Source organism: Petromyzon marinus, chromosome 27 (assembly GCF_048934315.1).
Source record: "Petromyzon marinus isolate PM22_M1 ecotype Great Lakes invasive population chromosome 27, UKy_Petmar_22M1.pri1.0, whole genome shotgun sequence".
Classification (NCBI taxonomy): Eukaryota; Metazoa; Chordata; class Hyperoartia; order Petromyzontiformes; family Petromyzontidae; genus Petromyzon; species Petromyzon marinus.
The window spans coordinates 9,119,890-9,138,484 of record NC_133693.1 but is presented as its reverse complement, the minus strand read 5'-3'; the positions used below and the strand labels follow the sequence as shown (position 1 = coordinate 9,138,484).

The window sequence follows — 18,595 nt, the reverse complement described above, 5'->3', positions numbered from 1 at the left end:
ATGGAGCTCTTTGGCATCAACTCAACTCGCCGTATTTGGAGGAGGAGGAATGCTGCCTATGACCCCAAGAACACCATCTCCACCGTCAAACATGGAGGTGGAAACATTATGCTTTGGGGGTGTTTTTCTGCTAAGGGGACAGGACAACTTCACCGCATCAAAGGGACGATGGACGGGGCCATGTACCGTCAAATCTTGGGTAAGAACCTCCTTCCCTCAGCCAGGGCATTGAGAATGGGTCGCGGATGGGTATTCCAGCATGACAATGACCCAAAACACACGGCCAAGGCAACAAAGGAGTGGCTCAAGAAGAAGCACATTAAGGTCCTGGAGTGGCCTAGCCAGTCTCCAGACCTTAATCCCATAGAAAATCTGTGGAGGGAGCTGAAGGTTTGGATTGCCAAACGTCAGCCTCGAAACCTTAATGACTTGGAGAAGATCTGCAAAGAGGAGTTGGACAAAATCCCTCCTGAGATGTGTGCAAACCTGGTGGCCAACTACAAGAAACGTCTGACCTCTGTGATTGCCAACAAGGGTTTTGCCACCAAGTACTAAGTCATGTTTTGCAGAAGGGTCAAATACTTATTTCCCTCATTAAAATGCAAATCAATTTATAACATTTTGACATGCGTTTTTCTGGATTTTTGTTGTTGTTATTCTGTCTTTCACTGTTCAAATACACCTACCATTAATATTATAGACTGATAATTTCTCTGTCAGTGGGCAAACATACAAAATCAGCAGGGGATCAAATACTTTTTTCCCTCACTGTAAGTATGTATGTTTTTCAGAGTTGGGCAAAAATGTTAAATTACATACCCATAAAAGTAGATTTTATTGCTAAAAGAAACGGTTCGAATATAGTGGCCACCCTGATTAATACTGTGTGTAATAATCGTAATACTGAGTGCCCTCTGCTACACAGTGGAAGTGAAAGATCCTCTGACATAATTCGCAACAGGAGTCCAATGTATGCTGGTTTCAGGGTCCAAAATTGTCAAATTCGAAAATACACCACAAATTACCGTGCTCACTTCAGACTCAACAAAGTAAACATCATTTTTTAAACCAAAGTAATCATCGCTGCCAACTGGAAGAATAATGCCCCAGGTCCCTCTTGCAAATGAGGCTATCCTGGTCGCTTGAGGTCTTACCTGTTTAAACAAAATATACTTGAAATATTTAAATTATACTACACTCACTGTGCACAGGGGTATCTTAGGCGGTTTCTGCAGGCGCTCTAGACATTTTTTGCAGAAACAAAGCATGCAAAGACTTGTAAAGTAATATTTTTATCGTGGTAAAAAAAAAACTCTTAAAGAGTTATTTTAAAAGGGATAGAGATTTTGTTTTTCTCTGCATACTGTAAAAACTGGAAAAGTTAACTAAAAACTAAACTTTTACCAGGTCACACATTACAAGTTAATCCCCAAATTATTATTTTTTTCAGTGCACATTCACAACTCTTCAGCCACAGGAGGCTTTCACCACGCTGAGTATACTCAACCCTTTGCTCCAGTGATTATTCGGTTACGACAAACACACGTCACCTCTGTCTTCAAATGAGACATTTAGTGGACTTTAATGTGCTCTAGAAACCCGAAGCTGATGGTGGAAACATCACATTCCCTATTTTTTCAACCCATCCACTTACCAGGATTTCACTCTGCAGATTTTGTTTTATTGTGAATGGAAGAATCGCATATATAGTAGACTCTCGAATATCCACGTGCTGTTGATCAGATTTGTGGATTAACCGCGCACCTGAGATTTTTTTCATACATTATAAACTCATGGATTTTCCCTGAATCCCAAATTAATAATCTAAAAACAGTTGTATTTTGTTATTATTGGAAATGTGTATTACAAGTCACGTGCTTAATCCGAACAAATACGTGCTCCAGTTAATCTGAAATCCACGTGACTGCTCCTTGCCGTACAGTCGTTGAAAATCTTTACAACAGTGGGCGCAGTTTGATTGATGTTGATTGGCGTGACCCTGCTTCTTACTTCGTGGGCCGAGTGTTTTGCGTGGGAGCAGGAAAGTGTTGTCACTGAGCACGCGCATCGATACAGAGATGCACGGAAAATGTATATATTTTCTTGATTATTATCCGCGATTTTTAATTCTCCGCAGCTGCCCTCCCCACCATTAGCGTGGATAATCGAGTCTACTTCATGTGTAACTTATAATTCTAATCGTGGTAATGAAGGCAAACTAAAATACATCGCATTAATGCTGTGACTAAAAAAAAACCCCATGAGCCCTTTCCCCTCGATTGTTTTATTAGGATGAGAGCCTTTGACAGAAATGTCTTACAACACTGACGTTTTCTTTCACAAACTCGGTTAAATATTCAGTCTCAAATTTTCCGCGTGTTTTACAAGTGCTTGCAACTAATTCTTTATCGCACCATTTTGATTAATGTTCAAATGCTACCCACTAAAGTGCTTTTAAAATTCCTCCTCAAAGTTGTATTTTATTTTTTTAAATGGTGACATTTCTCGGAAAATGTCAAGCCTGCTTACACATATCAACTGCCCTCTGAAAAGAAAAGTTTCGTACAACAAAAAACGTTGACGATAATGAATGAGATACAACCAATATTCTCAAATGAACAGAAAAAAATTTAAGTTTTAGTTACATCCATAATAATAACGATAATAATGAATGATATATATTTGTCGATCCACTGCTGGATGAAGGCCATTTGTGATGGGGGTTTGTTTGACTGCACTTCACCACACAGCTCAGTTCAGGATTGGTGAATGGGAGGCCCAGGCCTTATTCAGCTATCATGTGCCACTGACGTTCACCCCGGTCGACAATCGGACTCGGTTCACTGGGCGAAGACCCCGGGGCCGGCCCAGGACACCCTGGTGCGACTCTGTCGCTCGGATGGCATGGGAACGCCTGAGAATTCCCCAGGAACAGCTAGAGTCTGTCACCAGGGAAAGGAAGGTCTCGACCGCCCATATCAACATGCTGCCGCTGCAACCCTCAACAGGGCAAGCGGACTGAGAAGCGAACGAATGAACGTGAACGTATAGCGCACCACGTGAACCACTGTGCCACCGTTTCACCCCCCCGCCCCACCCCATTCTATCCGCATGGTTAACAATATAATCTGAGAAACTTACACGTACGCGTGATGGAGCCACTTTATTTCAGGCTCTGTATGTCAAAGTCAACAAACATCATAAAAAAAACCCATACTCATATTGGGAACCATTCAGCTTATTATCTTACCAGTGTAAATCATTATTATTATTATTCTAGAGAGTGGCCGTGAGTATAATAATGCTCTTTACCCATGACATCCTCAAGTAAGTCTCAGCGCTCAAGGGGATCGTGAATTGGAAAGGCTGGCCAATTCCATTAATGGGTGTTTGGCTTATGCGGAGGAAAACAGAGAACATGGGAAAAACCAATGCATATGAGCAGGCAACACTCAAAGCTTCACACAAATACATTGAAGAATCCAATAGCTATTCTACCATCATCTGCGCACCTCACAAAACCAATCCTACAACATCTGGTATGCCCAGATAGTCTCTCATGCAAGTACTCACCAGGCTCTGGCCTGATTGGCTTCTGAGATGTGATGAGATTGGGCACATTTCGGGTGATTTAATGGTAGGCAGAGTGTCCCCGTGCTCAAACAAGCATTGGGAACTACTACTCTCTTCTGGTGATCTAAAGTCTATCCATAGGATGATCACACTCCGCTAAGGTGTGTAAGTATGTAAGGTGTGTGTGTATGTATGTATTTAAGGTGTGTGTATGTGTGTATGTATGGTGAAATTTTGTCGCACCATACGTAGCCGACCGTGCTAATCGGAGGTGCGAGGGAAGGACAACAACCTAAACACAAAAAAAACTGTTCTAAATAAATTAGTTATCAATCTAGATTATTTAAAAATGCACAGGTCCAGCGGCTTCCTAATATCGGAAAGAAGAGCATTCCAGACGGCCGCAGAAGCGCATCTGAAAGCGTGCAATGCAGTGACCGTCTTTGTTGGATGGCGAGCCAAAAGCCGCTTTTAGGATGACCGGAGTTCAAAGTAACCATCAAGGGGGCAGTCTTAGTGACTCCAGAGGGATGATGATGATGATGCACTCAATTAACCCTGGACAGGAATTGAGCTCAGACGGTCATGACTTTCCTGCTCTATCAACTGAGTGATTCCTCCAAAAAAATACAACACCACTTGGTTAAATAAATATTATTTTGAGAAATAGACCCAAACATATCTCTGACCATGCCGACTAACTTACAGAGTCCAGACACCTTGTAAAAGATTTAATAATCAAGACACCTACATCCATTTTCCTCCTCCACAGCCCTGAAACTTTCCACTCAGTAGTGTATTTTTAGAATTTAATGGCACCGTTTCTAGCGTAGAGAACTTTTGACTCATCGATACAAATTGCATTTTTCCGCCGGGTATCCTGAGGAAAAACGCTGGCTACTAAATCTGTTTTGGAGTTGACGTAGGGTGGCTGGATCAGGTAGGCCGGAGAGTAGCCTCGGCGCCGAAGCAGCGGATTTGCGAGAGATCAGCAAGCCGAGCGCGAACTTCTGCGCAGTAAAAAATACCGCGGGACGTTACGACGGCCACGGCGTTCGCTGTGAGTTGAAGCGCTGGGGACCGCGAGACGTTCCGTCTGGCTTCGCTATCTCGGCGCTCTTTATAACAAGGAACGAATGAGAAGGCATCGCTTACGTTTAAAACAAGTTACGTGGTGATGCTGCCGTTGGCAGTGGTGCACGGGCACAATGAATGAAAAATAATTAAACAAAAACGGCAGTGTGGCCAAACAGAATAAAAAAAAACGGCTATGAGGCAGTCATGTGGCTGGTGAGTTTTCTCCATGCACTCCAAACATCCTCATGCAGGACCCAACTAAAAAGAGTCTTGGCACTCGGTGAAGATTTTTTAGGTAGTGTAAAAAAATTGGTGTCATTCTCATACTGTAATTTACGTGAATTTAATGCAGCTCTTCGATGATTTCTTTGAACGGGTGGAGGCACCTGCAATTTACTTCACACAAAGCAAGCTGCCCGGCTAAGCAATGAACCAAGTTCAAGCTCCTTCACTCAAACTTGAACCAAGTTATTTTAGGCTACAAGTCTAGCATCGTTCCTGTTAAGTGTTTATGGCCACAATGACTTATTTGTATCCGTCTGTGAAACTGGTTGCTAAAAGTGAGGGAATACTTTACACTGCATGTAATGTAAAAGTCATGAATAATTTTATTGCACAACTGTTTCCATTATGAATAATATAAATTTGTCCCGATCCTCTGTTCTTGGCTGCATTCCAACATTTTAAACCACAAAGCAACCTTTTGTTTAATGCGAAGTGACTTCCACTTTTTCCAGTCGCCTTCCACTAGAGAACTGTTTTACAACAAACATAAAACTCTACTACACAATATCCACGACAATTATGCCTGTTGCAACTGTTTTGTTCTGTGAACTTGCACCTTCGAAAGTCCTTTCCTTGTCGCCATCCTCATAGTGACTGGAATAAAAATCAGATTGAGCCCTGAACCAAGTAAACATGCCAGCGTCGGCCAAACGTTAGTGTGGTTTGTTTCTGACAGTGGAGAGATATCAGCCATTTCCCGTCTCCTGGCATTTACTCTGTGTCAAAGGAGCCATTAAAAATGCCATCCTCCGCAAGACAAATCTTCCAACCTTCTTTCGCCTAGATCCCCGCGATAATAAGTCGGGAGACGCATCTTTATTTAACCCCGTCAAGTAACGGTTATATTTATACAGGTGCTTTGTGTGCCCACTTACATGAGCAAGATATTACTTGGATAAACTTAAGTGCCATGTAAATGCCCAATATACTACTCTTTCATAAAATATTCATTACGGCAATGATGTTCTATGCATGGAAAATAATACGGAATTTAACTAGGTGCTCACGTACGAACCTGTCATTTTGAACAATCATGTTCATTAAAAAAAAAACTTGAATTTCGATTTAAAGCTTTCGTGACTGCAGAGATTCATATTCTTGGTTCTTTCGGTAAAGTCACGTAGAAGGGAAATAATAAAATATAAAAAATAAAACATAATAAAATAAAATTCTCACAACGCAAGCAGAGCTGTTTCTTCACCTGAGGACGGCTGCTTGCGTTGTGAGAATTTTATTTTATTGTGTTTTATTTTTATTATTTTATTATTTCCCTTCTACGTGACTTGACCGAAAGAAAAACTTAAATGTTCTCTTGAAAGGGAAATCACATTTTATTTTGTGTATAGTTTGTTGTTCCTCTCCCGCACCTCCGACTCGCGTGTTTGGCTACGTTGTTCAACAAACATACATACGTATGCAGCGCGTACGTACAATAAAAAAAAACAGCTTATAATTCACAGAGGTAGCCCTGAGTTCCGGGTGGAAATTTTACATTCATACAAAATGACACAGTCTCTGCATAAGACAATCACTGCCGACTTCCATTCAAGAACTACACATGGTATTCTTGTAGGACATGTGAATGGTTGCATTGATGACTAACTACAATTAAAAAAATATATTCAATCATTCGCTTAAAGCCAATAAACTATGCTTCCCCTGATTATTATATTTAATGCATCAGCTCACAGTTGCTAATTTGGAGGCAAAATAAAAAAAAACTGTATGGTGATAACCGTGGTGGTGACGGTGCTGGTGCCATGCTCACTAATTGGCCGTGCCGTATCCGCTCGCTTTCGTGAAGCCCACCGAGGTCGCAACTACGAGAGCTGGGAGCCCTGCATGGACACGGCACAAAACACACACACACATAGACATAGATTCCCCCCATAGCATGAACAGGCTGTTGAGGGGAAGGGCTGTTAGCAAGCACACACACACACAAAGGCAAAGATCCCCCGTATAGCCTTAACAAACTGTTTTGGGGCAAGTGCTGTTAGCGAGTTGCGCCTATGAAGGCCGGCACGGCACACGAGCGGGTGTGTGGCCAGCATCACGCCCACCCGCGTTTGTCTCCAAAGTGGCGATGTTTACACACCGTGCCAGGTACTTATTTGAGGCTGAGTCAACCTAGGGGAGGCCCAAGTATCAGTTCGGATAATCGCCACTGGTGTTGGTGGCCGTGAGCGGGAACTGAACTCGGGGTTTCCGTGTTCGTAGCGCAGCGCGCTAACCGCTTACTCTATCGCACACACACCTCCTCGTGCACAGGATTACAGACCATTGCGCACATGAGCATGCAATACATGTGCACTATTTAGTATGGCTCATTGATCAAAGTTGCTGTGCAGTGGCCAGTTAGCGCACTATGCCATGAACGTGGTGACCCCCGTTTGATTGCCGGCCACGCTCACATCAGTGGTAAGTGATATTTGAAACCGGTTCAAGTGTTCCCCTATACTAACCTGCTCTTACCAGCATGGTGAAGTATGGTCAAACAATGCCCATGACTGATATTGTGAAGGCAGGCTTTCATTTAGCCAGTGTGTTGATATTCATTATTATAATGTATTAAACAATAACACAGTGGCCAAACCCTAACGACCGTTTGGAACGTTACCAACATTTATCACGAGCCTATAAACCACGTGCTAGGGGTTAGGGAGGTGATGCCTCAGGTGTGGCTCACGAACATCACTATGATATTGATTAAAGTACTTATCTAAGCAGGGCGGCAGAAGAGGTCGTTCAAAATCTTCACTCTGCCTAGTGTTTAAATCGCCGAGAGCGTTGAACGATCCATCAACACAAACAAAGAAGGAATATGTGGTTTCAACATCACCTGTTGTATAATATTGGGAAATGAATCGATGTAGAATAAAATACATAGAATCGGGAAAATGTTTACTTTTCGCGTGGGTGAGTTTCTGCAGTGCATTAGTTTGTACGCTGGTTGTATTTAACCCGTTTTCTTCCCATTCCGTTTCGATCACCTATGTGTACATTAAAATAACTTTCTCGGTACTGAGGCTCCCATAAGGCCATGCAGGAGGGTGTGTGGCACAGTTTGGCGCCAGCTATCGTAGAGTGCGACGGTCGTGTCACTACGGTTCTCTGCGAATAGCACAATGTCTTTAAAAACAACGGCGCTACGCCTCTCTAAATAAAATGAACCCGAACCACTTGCGTGTTCCGAGATTCAGCGGTGAACGGGATCCACCACCCTGCAACTTTCAGATGTCTCGGAATGGGAATAGGTTCGTGACCGTGACGAGTGTAAAGTGATGATTGTTTAGTGTTGTTGGCGAACAAACATTGTACAAAGCCACCCACTAGCGAGGGAGTGATGTTTTTTTTTTGCTCATGCAGCCACTGTCCCCGGATTGCGCGCTCCCCTTAAAGTGAGCTTAAGAATTTCCAAAGAGCCTACGTTGTCTTGGCAAAAAAGCTAACAACCCATTGGGAAATTACATGTTTCATACGCTTTAAAGGCAAGGGCCAGTCTATCCATAATGCAATAATTGTTGAACCTGATTTATCGACCCAACATGATGATGATGATGATCTGAGTTAGGCCCTGACTGATAATTCCTCGGAATAGGTTTGCAATTCATTGCACAACAAAGTTTGATTTTGGTTCTGAGGTGTGCCAGATTAAATTTTGATTTAAAGATTTCGTGACTGCAGTAATTCATATTCTTAGCTCTTTCGGTAAAGTCACGTTGAAGGGAAACAATAAAATAATAAAATATATATAAAACAATTAAAATTCTCACGACGTTTCGACCATGACGCAAACGGTCATCATCAGGTGTGAAAAACCAACGGCAAGAAACATTTGAAAGAAGTGGCGGTCCACATTTATTTATTTATTTCTAAACGGCGCATTTATTTACTTTTAAAAAATACGTTAGCGCCACGGGCAGCGATTTGGCAGTTTATTTAGAAGGACGAGTCCATCTATGTTCTGAAAAGAGGAGGGGGGAGACGAAAAATTAATGTATGCTGTCTGAAAGCTACCGTAAGCGTGAGCAATCAATGAAGACCTGAAATGGTTTATCAAATCCTTCCAATGATTGCTCAGCCAGAATCCATCTTCTCGGTTGAAATTGTCTCTGTGCTTGTATATGTGGATAGCCTCATGAACGAATCTCTCATGGTAGCCAGATGGCTTACAAAAAACCTCTGTCTTGGAGAAGTCAATGTCATGTGAGCCTACTAAATTATAACAATGATCTGCCACTTCCGAGGTGTTGGTCCTACCGTGTTTAAGGTCTGCTTTGTGTTCACGAATGCGGTCCGAGACATGGCGTTTGGTTTCTCCAATGTAACTACTACCACAGAGGCAACTTAGTTTGTAGACACCAGGGTACTGTATGTCCGGAATCACATCTTTTACAGACGGAACCAGATCACGGATTTTATGTAATGTGTTGAAACGAACCTGGATCTTATGTTTATTCAAGATTTTGGAGATCTTTTTTGTGATCCCCGCAATGTAGGGTAAAGTGATGGTTTTGAAAGGCTCCTCAAGAGGGTCCTTCTTCATGGTTTGAGTGATAGCTTTGCGGATTGTATAGTCGGAGTAACCATGAGCCTTAAGAGCTTGGTGTATGTGCTTGAGTTCACTGCCTATGTGTTCCTGGTCGGATATGCATTGGGCTCTATGATACAGAGTCTTGATGAGAGAATTCTTCTGTGATGGATGGTGGTGGGAATCCGGTTTCAGATAAGCATCCATATGGGTAGCTTTCCTGTAGACAGAGTGGCTCATTGAGCCATCAGGTCTCTTTTTTATTAGGACATCCAAAAAAGGTAGCTTGCCATCTATTTCGACTTCCATGGTAAATCTGATGGCTGGGTGTATGGAATTGATGTGGTCGAAGAATTGGTCTAGAGCAGGCCGGCCATGTGGCCAGATGACAAAAGTGTCATCCACGTACCTCTTCCAATACATACTTCACTTGGAATGGAACTTTCTACAAACAAACTGAGGGCACCCCAATGGGCTCCCCCCTATCTCCGGTTATAGCTAACATTTTCATGGAGAAATTTGAGACTGACGCCATCCAGACTGCCACTCTGCACCCAACCTTATGGAAGAGGTACGTTGATGACACTTTTGTCATCTGGCCACATGGCCGGCCTGCTCTAGACCAATTCTTCGACCACATCAATTCCATACACCCAGCCATCAGATTTACCATGGAAGTCGAAAAAGATGGCAAGCTGCCTTTTTTGGATGTCCTAATAAAAAAGAGACCTGATGGTTCAATGAGCCACTCTGTCTACAGGAAAGCTACTCATACGGATGCTTATCTGAAACCGGATTCCCACCACCATCCATCACAGAAGAATTCTCTCATCAAGACTCTGTACCATAGAGCCCAATGCATATCCGACCAGGAACACATAGGCAGTGAACTCAAGCACATACACCAAGCTCGACTATACAATCCGCAAAGCTATCACTCAAACCATGAAGAAGGACCCTCTTGAGGAGCCTTTCAAAACAATCACTTTACCCTACATTGCGGGGATCACAAAAAAGATCTCCAAAATCTTGAATTAACATAAGATCCAGGTTCGTTTCAACACATTACATAAAATCCGTGATCTGGTTCCGTCTGTAAAAGATGTGATTCCGGACATACAGCACCCTGGTGTCTACAAACTAAGTTGCCTCTGTGGTAGTAGTTACATTGGAGAAACCAAACGCCATGTCTCGGACCGCATTCGTGAACACAAAGCAGACCTTAAACACGGTAGGACCAACACCTCGGCCGTGGCAGATCATTGTCATAATTCAGTAGGCTCACATGCCATTGACTTCTCCAAGACAGAGGTTCTTTGTAAGCCATCTGGCTACCATGAGAGATTCGTTCATGAGGCTATCCACATATACAAGCACAGAGACAATTTCAACCGAGAAGATGGATTCTGGCTGAGCAATCATTGGAAGGATTTGATAACCATTTCAGATCTTAATTGATTGTTCACACTTACGGTGGCTTTCAGACAGCATACATTAATTTTTCGTCTCCCCCCTCCTCTTTTCAGAACATAGATGGACTCGTCCTTCTAAATAAACTGCCAAATCGCTGCCCGTGGTGCTAACGCATTTTTAAAAGTAAATAAATGCGCCGTTTAGAAATAAATAAATAAATAAATGCGAACCGCCACTTCTTTCAAATGTTTCTTGCCGTTGGTTTTTCACACCTGATGATGACCGTTTGCGTCATGGTCGAAACGTCGTGAGAATTTTAATTGTTTTATATATTTTTTATTATTTTATTGTTTCCCTTCAACGTGACTTTACCGAAAGAGCTAAGAATATGTGTGCCAGATTGTTAATTAAATCGCTTTGGAAAAAAAAGTGGACAATGAATTCTAAATTCAGTGAAGGTCTGATGAGCCCAAAGCTGCACGGTTAAATTTTACACCCACAATTTAAACAAGTCCAAGTATCCAGCTGAGTGCTACATTGCTTCAAAATGCTTCATTGCTGTTAAACAATAAAAAAAAAGATTACGTTTTAGAGAAGGGAAACGAAATTGCATCTGTTTGTTTTCACGTGGTTAGCTTCATAAGTGTTGCGTGCTCATCAAAATGTGTTACTGGTTTCTAAAAATACAAATCGGGAATGCATTATATCGTGCATGAAGGTTGGGCAATGCCAAAACACAAACAATGAAACTATCCAGCAGAATAGGGTTGGTGTGTGTGGATAATTACTTTACATTGTATGCAAGGCGCATGAAAGTTTAGATGCAATTGTCAAGTCAGAAAAGTTTAGGAGTGCCCAATGTAACAGATTTCTTGGAAGTAACGCATTTATCTAAAATATGATGGGTGTTACATTTAAATATTGCATGTGTACCTCGCATCAAATCGCATGAATGGGAATGCTTTGTCTCACTTTCTTAAAATGTTTATCCTGCAATGTTGTTTTTAATTCCCTGCATCGAGATTCAGTACATTCCGAGAGCGTATAATTTAGTGACTCTTTTATAATGTCATAGAGCAACAGAACTCGTTCCGATTCGCAGTCATGCATTTTGGCAAGTTTGGACAATTCTAAGTGATAAAAAACCCGACTTTATACAGTGATGTATTACAAATAAATAAATAAATATGGTTTTGTGATTCACTGAATGCTTGCGATGTTGAGATCTCGAGTGTTTAGAAGTGTACTCTCTGCACATGAACGATGCCTTATTTCAATGACCACTTTGACCTGGACTCTGTCAGCTCAGGAATGATCCAATTCTGGCTCAGAATCAGCACGGATATCCAGGCATTATGTCCCCACATTTCTGCATGAGCCATGAGACTCCATGGGCTGAACCCCTTCTCCCTGTAGCCCTGGAACCCTTCACTTTCCCTGCACAGCCATGTAGAGTGCCACGGTGGTATACAGGAGGTCGCATGTATATTTGGAGTTTCATGTTCTCCCTGTGATCACGTGAATTTTTCTTCGGGTCCTCCAGGTTTTTCCGTCCACATTTAGAAACACGCGTTTAGAGTATTCGGCTGCTATAAAATGTCTACGTGATAAGCCACTTCGTTGAGCTCTCATTTGTGGCCAGGTCGCTTCTGAAAAGAGCTATACAGCTCAATGGGCTTTACCTAGTAAAATTAAATAAGTGTTTAATTTAATGATTGCCAAGCCCAGTGAGATCCCAGCCAGGAAGCGACGTTTTAAATCTCGTGTGTTTTTACTTAATTTACAAAATTCAAAAGAAGTGTGCGTTCCATTTGAGCGTTTAAGGTTAAACTTACTTTTTTTAATATATAAATTTCAGCCATGTGGTTTCAACAAAAACACAGTCGGGAGGTGAAACCGAGTGATATAGCCCACACGTATCTCCTTTCCACATTGACCCTGTGATGTCACGACTGGTTTCGGGCATTGGTCCAGCTCGGAGCGGCATGTGTCACGGGCCATGAAGTGGGCTGGGGACCACCGTACCGAGCTCCCGTGAGATCGATCCGAATTGGCCTGGCTGACGTGGAAACGTGGCACCGGCCGAATTGCGACGACTCAGCCGGAATTTACCAAATCGCTCTCATTTCTGTCTGCTTTCGTCTGATTTCAGAGGCTAAGTATGATTGAGTCACGTTAATAGTTGGATGTGAGACTACCTGGGAATACCAGGCGTTGTAGGCTTGGGCTAGGAAGTTGAAAGAAGATGGCAGTACAACAGGGGATTGGATCCATCTGTGTGGATTTTTGTATGTCAACCTCTCACAATTGTGGGTTTTCTGTGGGAATTACAGTTCTCTCTAGAATGCTAAATACCTGTAAATGTAATTTCCCAAACATTCCAATGGAAGGCTGCCCTGAAAAAGTCTTGAGTCTCACTCGCAATGCTTTCCTGGGTAATTAATTTTCATAATTATGATTATGGTTTCAACTGGCCTTAGAAACGAAGTTTAACGTTGCTTGTTAGACATGCGCAGTGTATAGAGCAGCCTCACCCCAGCCCATGCACAGGAAGCGCTTGCGTATGATCCTCTTCATGGTGACGCCCCGCACAGCCATGTAGGATTGCCAGGCCTCAGTGAGAACCCAGCAGAAGGTGGCCAGAAAGGAGAAGTGCAGAAACACAGCGATCATGGTGCACACACCCTGCAAAGACACATACACACACGTCATCATCATGATTATCGCCGTCATAATGTATTGATTACAAATTCACAACGAAGATCTCTGAGCAGTGGTGTCCATTTTGAGGCAGAGCCCAGCTTTGAGGCAATGCCGCCTCATATTAAGGAGATGCAACCGGTACCCCCATACAACAGCAAACACCGCATATAAAATCTGCACTGCGAGACACAGATAAGGATGACGAGAGTTGTGATGGCAGCCAAACTCAAATCCACGCTGTAATAAAAACGTTACATCCCAACAACAACTTTCAAGTCATACATTTTAACGACCTAGATTTTACGGCATTGTATTTCACAACACTATTTAAAATGTTTATTGCGCGACAGAACAGTCAGAATGCAGATTCAAACTTGTAAAAAAATCTAATTATTTGTAGAATTTCTGTTAACAGATCAATGATTGAAGAAAAACCCTCACCTCTGATCCATTTGTGAACTGAATTTGTTTCACAATAAAGTTGCTCGTAGTTGCAACAATAGAAAGACTTAAGCAGACTGGCTACTATACCTTGTTCTGTGTTTGTGTCTGTCCAACCAAGATCAAGATGTTTGAAGAGATAATGGATAGGCAGAAGTTGATGAGAATCACACTCCGGTCCGACTTGATAGATCTGCAAATGGGGATGCAAGAAAATGCACAAAATGACAGATGTGCCACAGGACATTTTGCACCTTAGCTTGCACACAAGTTTACGGCTATATTGCAATGGCTAGAGCTTTAATAATCCTTCAAATAAATTCATTAACAGATAGAAAAACTTGTAATCAACTACTTTTGTTCTTGATTGGTTGCAAAGCGCCCCCCCCCCCCGCATCACGAGTGATGATGGCACCAAGCCCCACCCATCACCTCCCGGCCAGCGACACGCGTGCAGGTAAGGCTTTTTTTGTGTGAGATTATTCCGTGTAATCAAACCGTTAATTAGGAGAGCAATTGATTGCATGTATGATCGTATAGCCCGTATCAAACTGAATTAAGATATTTTAGCTAAATATGAATCATATGGCTTGGTAACAGCTCCCTACACCTGTATAGCCCTCTGTAGCAGATACAAGGTATATATGGGTGTAATTAGCAGAGGCATGCCTCTTCGGTAAAGGGTGCTTAAGTTGTGAAAAACCCACTGATACCTAAGAATGCATTCGTTCGTTTCACATCAAAAGTTAATTCATATAAATGTTTCACCTTCTCTGTGTAATTCTTAGAAATATTAAGAGTATAGTGTTGATGGGTATGCTTGATACGGGCATTCTTAAGCTTGTGGTTTGAAATTATGATAACTGTCAGGAGTTAGGGTTATGTTTTCTGGGGTAAACGTTTAGGTTTGCGGATAACTTTCAGCACTTTAAATGGTAAATTAAGTTTTATTATTTTGACAAAACGGTGATAGCTTGAAAATTTCACGTAAACGTGTTTGGAGTTGGATGTGTGTGTCACAACAGGGAGCTGCAATCCAAATGTAGCTCCACTGCATTTCCTGCCCATCGTGGATGTGGCAACCACCCTGGTCGAGCCCTCCCTCGGGTTAACTCAGCCGAAATAAAACAAAAATACCTGAAACACAGTGTGGTCACCCACAGAAGTGTCACCCACAGAAGCTTGCAGACATTTGTGGTGCTGGCTAAAACAGTCCAAAGGATTCTGTGCGAACCTTAAATAGGTGCTTGCTAAATAGCACCTTCGCCAACAGCCGAAACAGGCCTATTTTACTGAGTGAATTGAGAACATACCTCCAGATGAGGGTGTATATAAAGATGAGTAGCATAAGAGCGAGAGACGAGATTGAGCAGCCGACAATCAGAGCCACAGACAGTGTCCTCACTGGCTCCACTTTCTGTTGAACACACAGACACGTAAAACAACGACAAATACAAAGATCCCCTGTATAGCCTTAACAAGTTGTTGGGGCAAGTATTGTTAGCGAGCGCCTATGCAGGCCGGCACAGTACACAAGGAGGTCTGTGGCCGGTACCACGGCTGACTGCCTTTGTCTCCCCAGTGGCGATGTTTTTACGCACTGCACCAGATAGTCATTTGAGGCCGAGTCGATCTAGGGGAAACCCAGGACTGGTTCAGATAATCGCCACTGCTATTAGTCATGAGCAGGAATTGAACGCGGGTCTCTGGGTTTGTGGTGCAGTGCGCTGACCATTGCGTCACCGCTCCCCACGCACTTGCGCACCCACACATACGCGTAAATGTTAGTTCGTATGGCTGATGTAGACGCAGAGCAACAACTACAATTTCACATTAAGGTGGTTAAGCCCAGATAACCGCGTCAGGAGCGGCGGAGTGCTATCGCCGCGATGTCTCCTTTGTATATGCGGGGCAGGCATCGCATCGTGATGCGTTGCACGGTTTGTTCTGGATGATCGCAGTCTCACATAAATGCACTGTGCGCACGCATGTATGTACTAAGGATTTTACCACTCATCTCCCCTACTATTGATGTATTGAAAGGTGTTTGTCATTCTGCTTATATCGTGAAATACAAAGTGGTACAAGAATGAGCGCTGCACGAAAGGCTCAATTTTAAAAATTATAGTTTTATTTTCTGTACTCTTTGGTTCTTTCGGTAAAGTAACGTAGGTATAAAATTAAAGGTTATTATCTGATCTAGTGAGTGGGTAATACATTTAAAGGATTAACTGGTTGTCTGTTGTTGCACACGAAAGACAGCTTAATGCATGTCTGGGTTACAATGTTGTTAGGATCATCATCATTCGTTGATTTCTTGTAAGATACTTGTCGTCGTCATCACCATACAATTATTGGGGTATTAAAAACGCGTGTTCATCCATAATCCCGGTGTTAAATACAGCGTTGTGCAAGGATGAACTTTTGTGTTCATAGCGGCCTTCTTACTCTTTGGTTCTTTCGGTAAAGTCACGTAGTTAGAAATAAAATAAAACAAATCACGACGTTTCGATTGCAACACAAGCAATCATCATCAGGTGGGAAAACCACAGCAAGAAAAAATTGCTGAAGTGGAAGAGAGGGGGGAGGAGAGGGGGGAGGAGAGAGTTTTATTTTATACCCACGTGACTTTACCGAAAGAACCAAAGAGTATGGATTCCTGCAGTCACGAAAGCTTCAAATCAAGATTAGCGGCCTTCCTGTTTACATGGCAGTGGTAGTGGGGTTAGAAATCCAGTTATTTTCTACTGTGATGAGGCACAGAGCTGTTTGATTTTACTGGACAACTTAGCAATGAGTATTTTAATAACAATCTGTGTCACTGTGACTCCATACCCAACTGAGCAATGGGCCAAAGCTAATTCATGTTGGCAGCCCGGAACCATTAGTGGTGAATCCACATTTCTATGGTGGGTGATGCTCTCTGAGTGGGATGAATGATTGAGTTGACCACTGACCAGTATTCCAAATTGCAATGTTCCAATTCAAAGTCAGGTGCTCTAATCTAGCACTTGGCTGGATATAATAAATAAATAACCATTTTAACCAATCATATATATAAACACGAACAACAAATAATTACAGATAAGGGAGCTTTCCATCATGTTTCCCCACACCTCAAATATATTGGGCATCATTCAAATCTATAAATGTATGTTTGCTGACCTTCTTTCTCACTGTACGTAGCCAAACGTGCTAATTGGAGATGCTATTAATGGCCCTGAGCCATTCGTTGAAAATTCCACATTGCTATGGCAATGTGGAAGCCGCTGGACCTGTGCAATTTTAAATCTAAATTGGAAAAAAAAACATTGCTTTAGACCTGCGTTTTGTGTTAAGTTTCTTGTCCTCCCCCCACACCTATGATTAGCACGATTGCTACGTATGAAAGAAGTTGAACAACAACCACTGCCATTCGCCACGACGTGGCGGTGACGTCACCACGGCGCTCGTGCCAGGCTAGGTGCACTTTGAAGCCACGTGAAGTGTCGAACGCCCGTTGGCAGGAGGTCACGCGGCAGACCGAGCTGCCATGGGTTGACCGACTGAAAGAAGTCCCTGCCATGTACGTACATACATGTCAGGCACAGATCCCTGTCAACTTCCTATACACCATTCCTTACTGCAAAGGCGATGTGTGTCAACAGTGAGCAGTTCCGCAGGGGGGGTGGGGGGTGGGGTTAAAGCTTGACCATGTACCTGTGCTTGAGCCTGCTGGGCCAGAACAGTGAACGTAGAGATCTTGCCACATTGGCACAGTGTCTTCCCAGCGTCGCTCAGTAACGTCTTGCAGGAGCGAGGGGACCATTTGCCGAGCGTTGCATCTCTGGTCGGCAGGAAGAGAGAAGCAGAATTATTTTTTTCTTTAGAGCATGAGAAGCTACGGTAAGATGACGACGATTGTTTTTTTCTTACCTGCCTTTCACACCGCATGTCGCAATCGCGTTGCCGGTGTCATGGAACCAGATTGAGACATTTTCATTCGGAAACTTGCAGAGGGTGGGCATTCCCCGCTTTAGCCCAAGCAACAGCTGTCACATTCTCCCCCATTTGGCTCTTAGCAACGAGGCGATCCCACGCGCCTGACATTCACACAATGCAGTGAGTTGTGAGGGTAGGAGGGCCTTCTTACGACTTCTCCTGCACTTGTTTACTCAGAGAAGTGGCACCGAGTCTCACGACTCCTCACCAGCAAGGTCCTACCAAGTTTTATTGACAGCAGGGGGCGATGATTGCTATGTAGATACATACTGGCATCAGTCCTGATGAGCCATACGAGTCACCACCAGCAGGATAAAAGTAATTTGATGACCACCTATCTATAAAAGGGCCACATCACTGCGAGCACTTTTCTACGGCGCTGTTGATTTATTCGGACTACTGACAAATGCAGTGCACCTCATATGCAATCACAATCAGCCCTCCATTTCTTAATAAGGGTGCTTTTGTGTTCTTTGCCTTGGGTCGGTTATAGATTGGATGCGGAATTCAATCGATAACACGACCACTCAACCTGTTCAATTAGTTTTAATTACATTGAGATTTTGGAGGAAGCAAGACGACGGGGTG

At 43.0% G+C, this 18,595-nt stretch overlaps 1 protein-coding gene across 1 annotated transcript in view; it reads right to left on the bottom strand.

Moving 5' to 3' along the window:
* Positions 1–18,595, bottom strand: part of ADGRB3 (adhesion G protein-coupled receptor B3) — a 174,946-nt gene that overhangs the window by 41,503 nt on the left and 114,848 nt on the right. The window contains exons 17-21 of the mRNA XM_032961547.2: positions 17,726–17,852; positions 15,340–15,443; positions 14,117–14,219; positions 13,417–13,567; positions 6,704–6,773 (exon numbers count right to left, since the gene is read on the bottom strand). Coding sequence (XP_032817438.2) covers positions 6,704–6,773; positions 13,417–13,567; positions 14,117–14,219; positions 15,340–15,443; positions 17,726–17,852 — 555 coding nt within the window. The remainder of the gene's footprint in view (positions 1–6,703; positions 6,774–13,416; positions 13,568–14,116; positions 14,220–15,339; positions 15,444–17,725; positions 17,853–18,595) is intronic.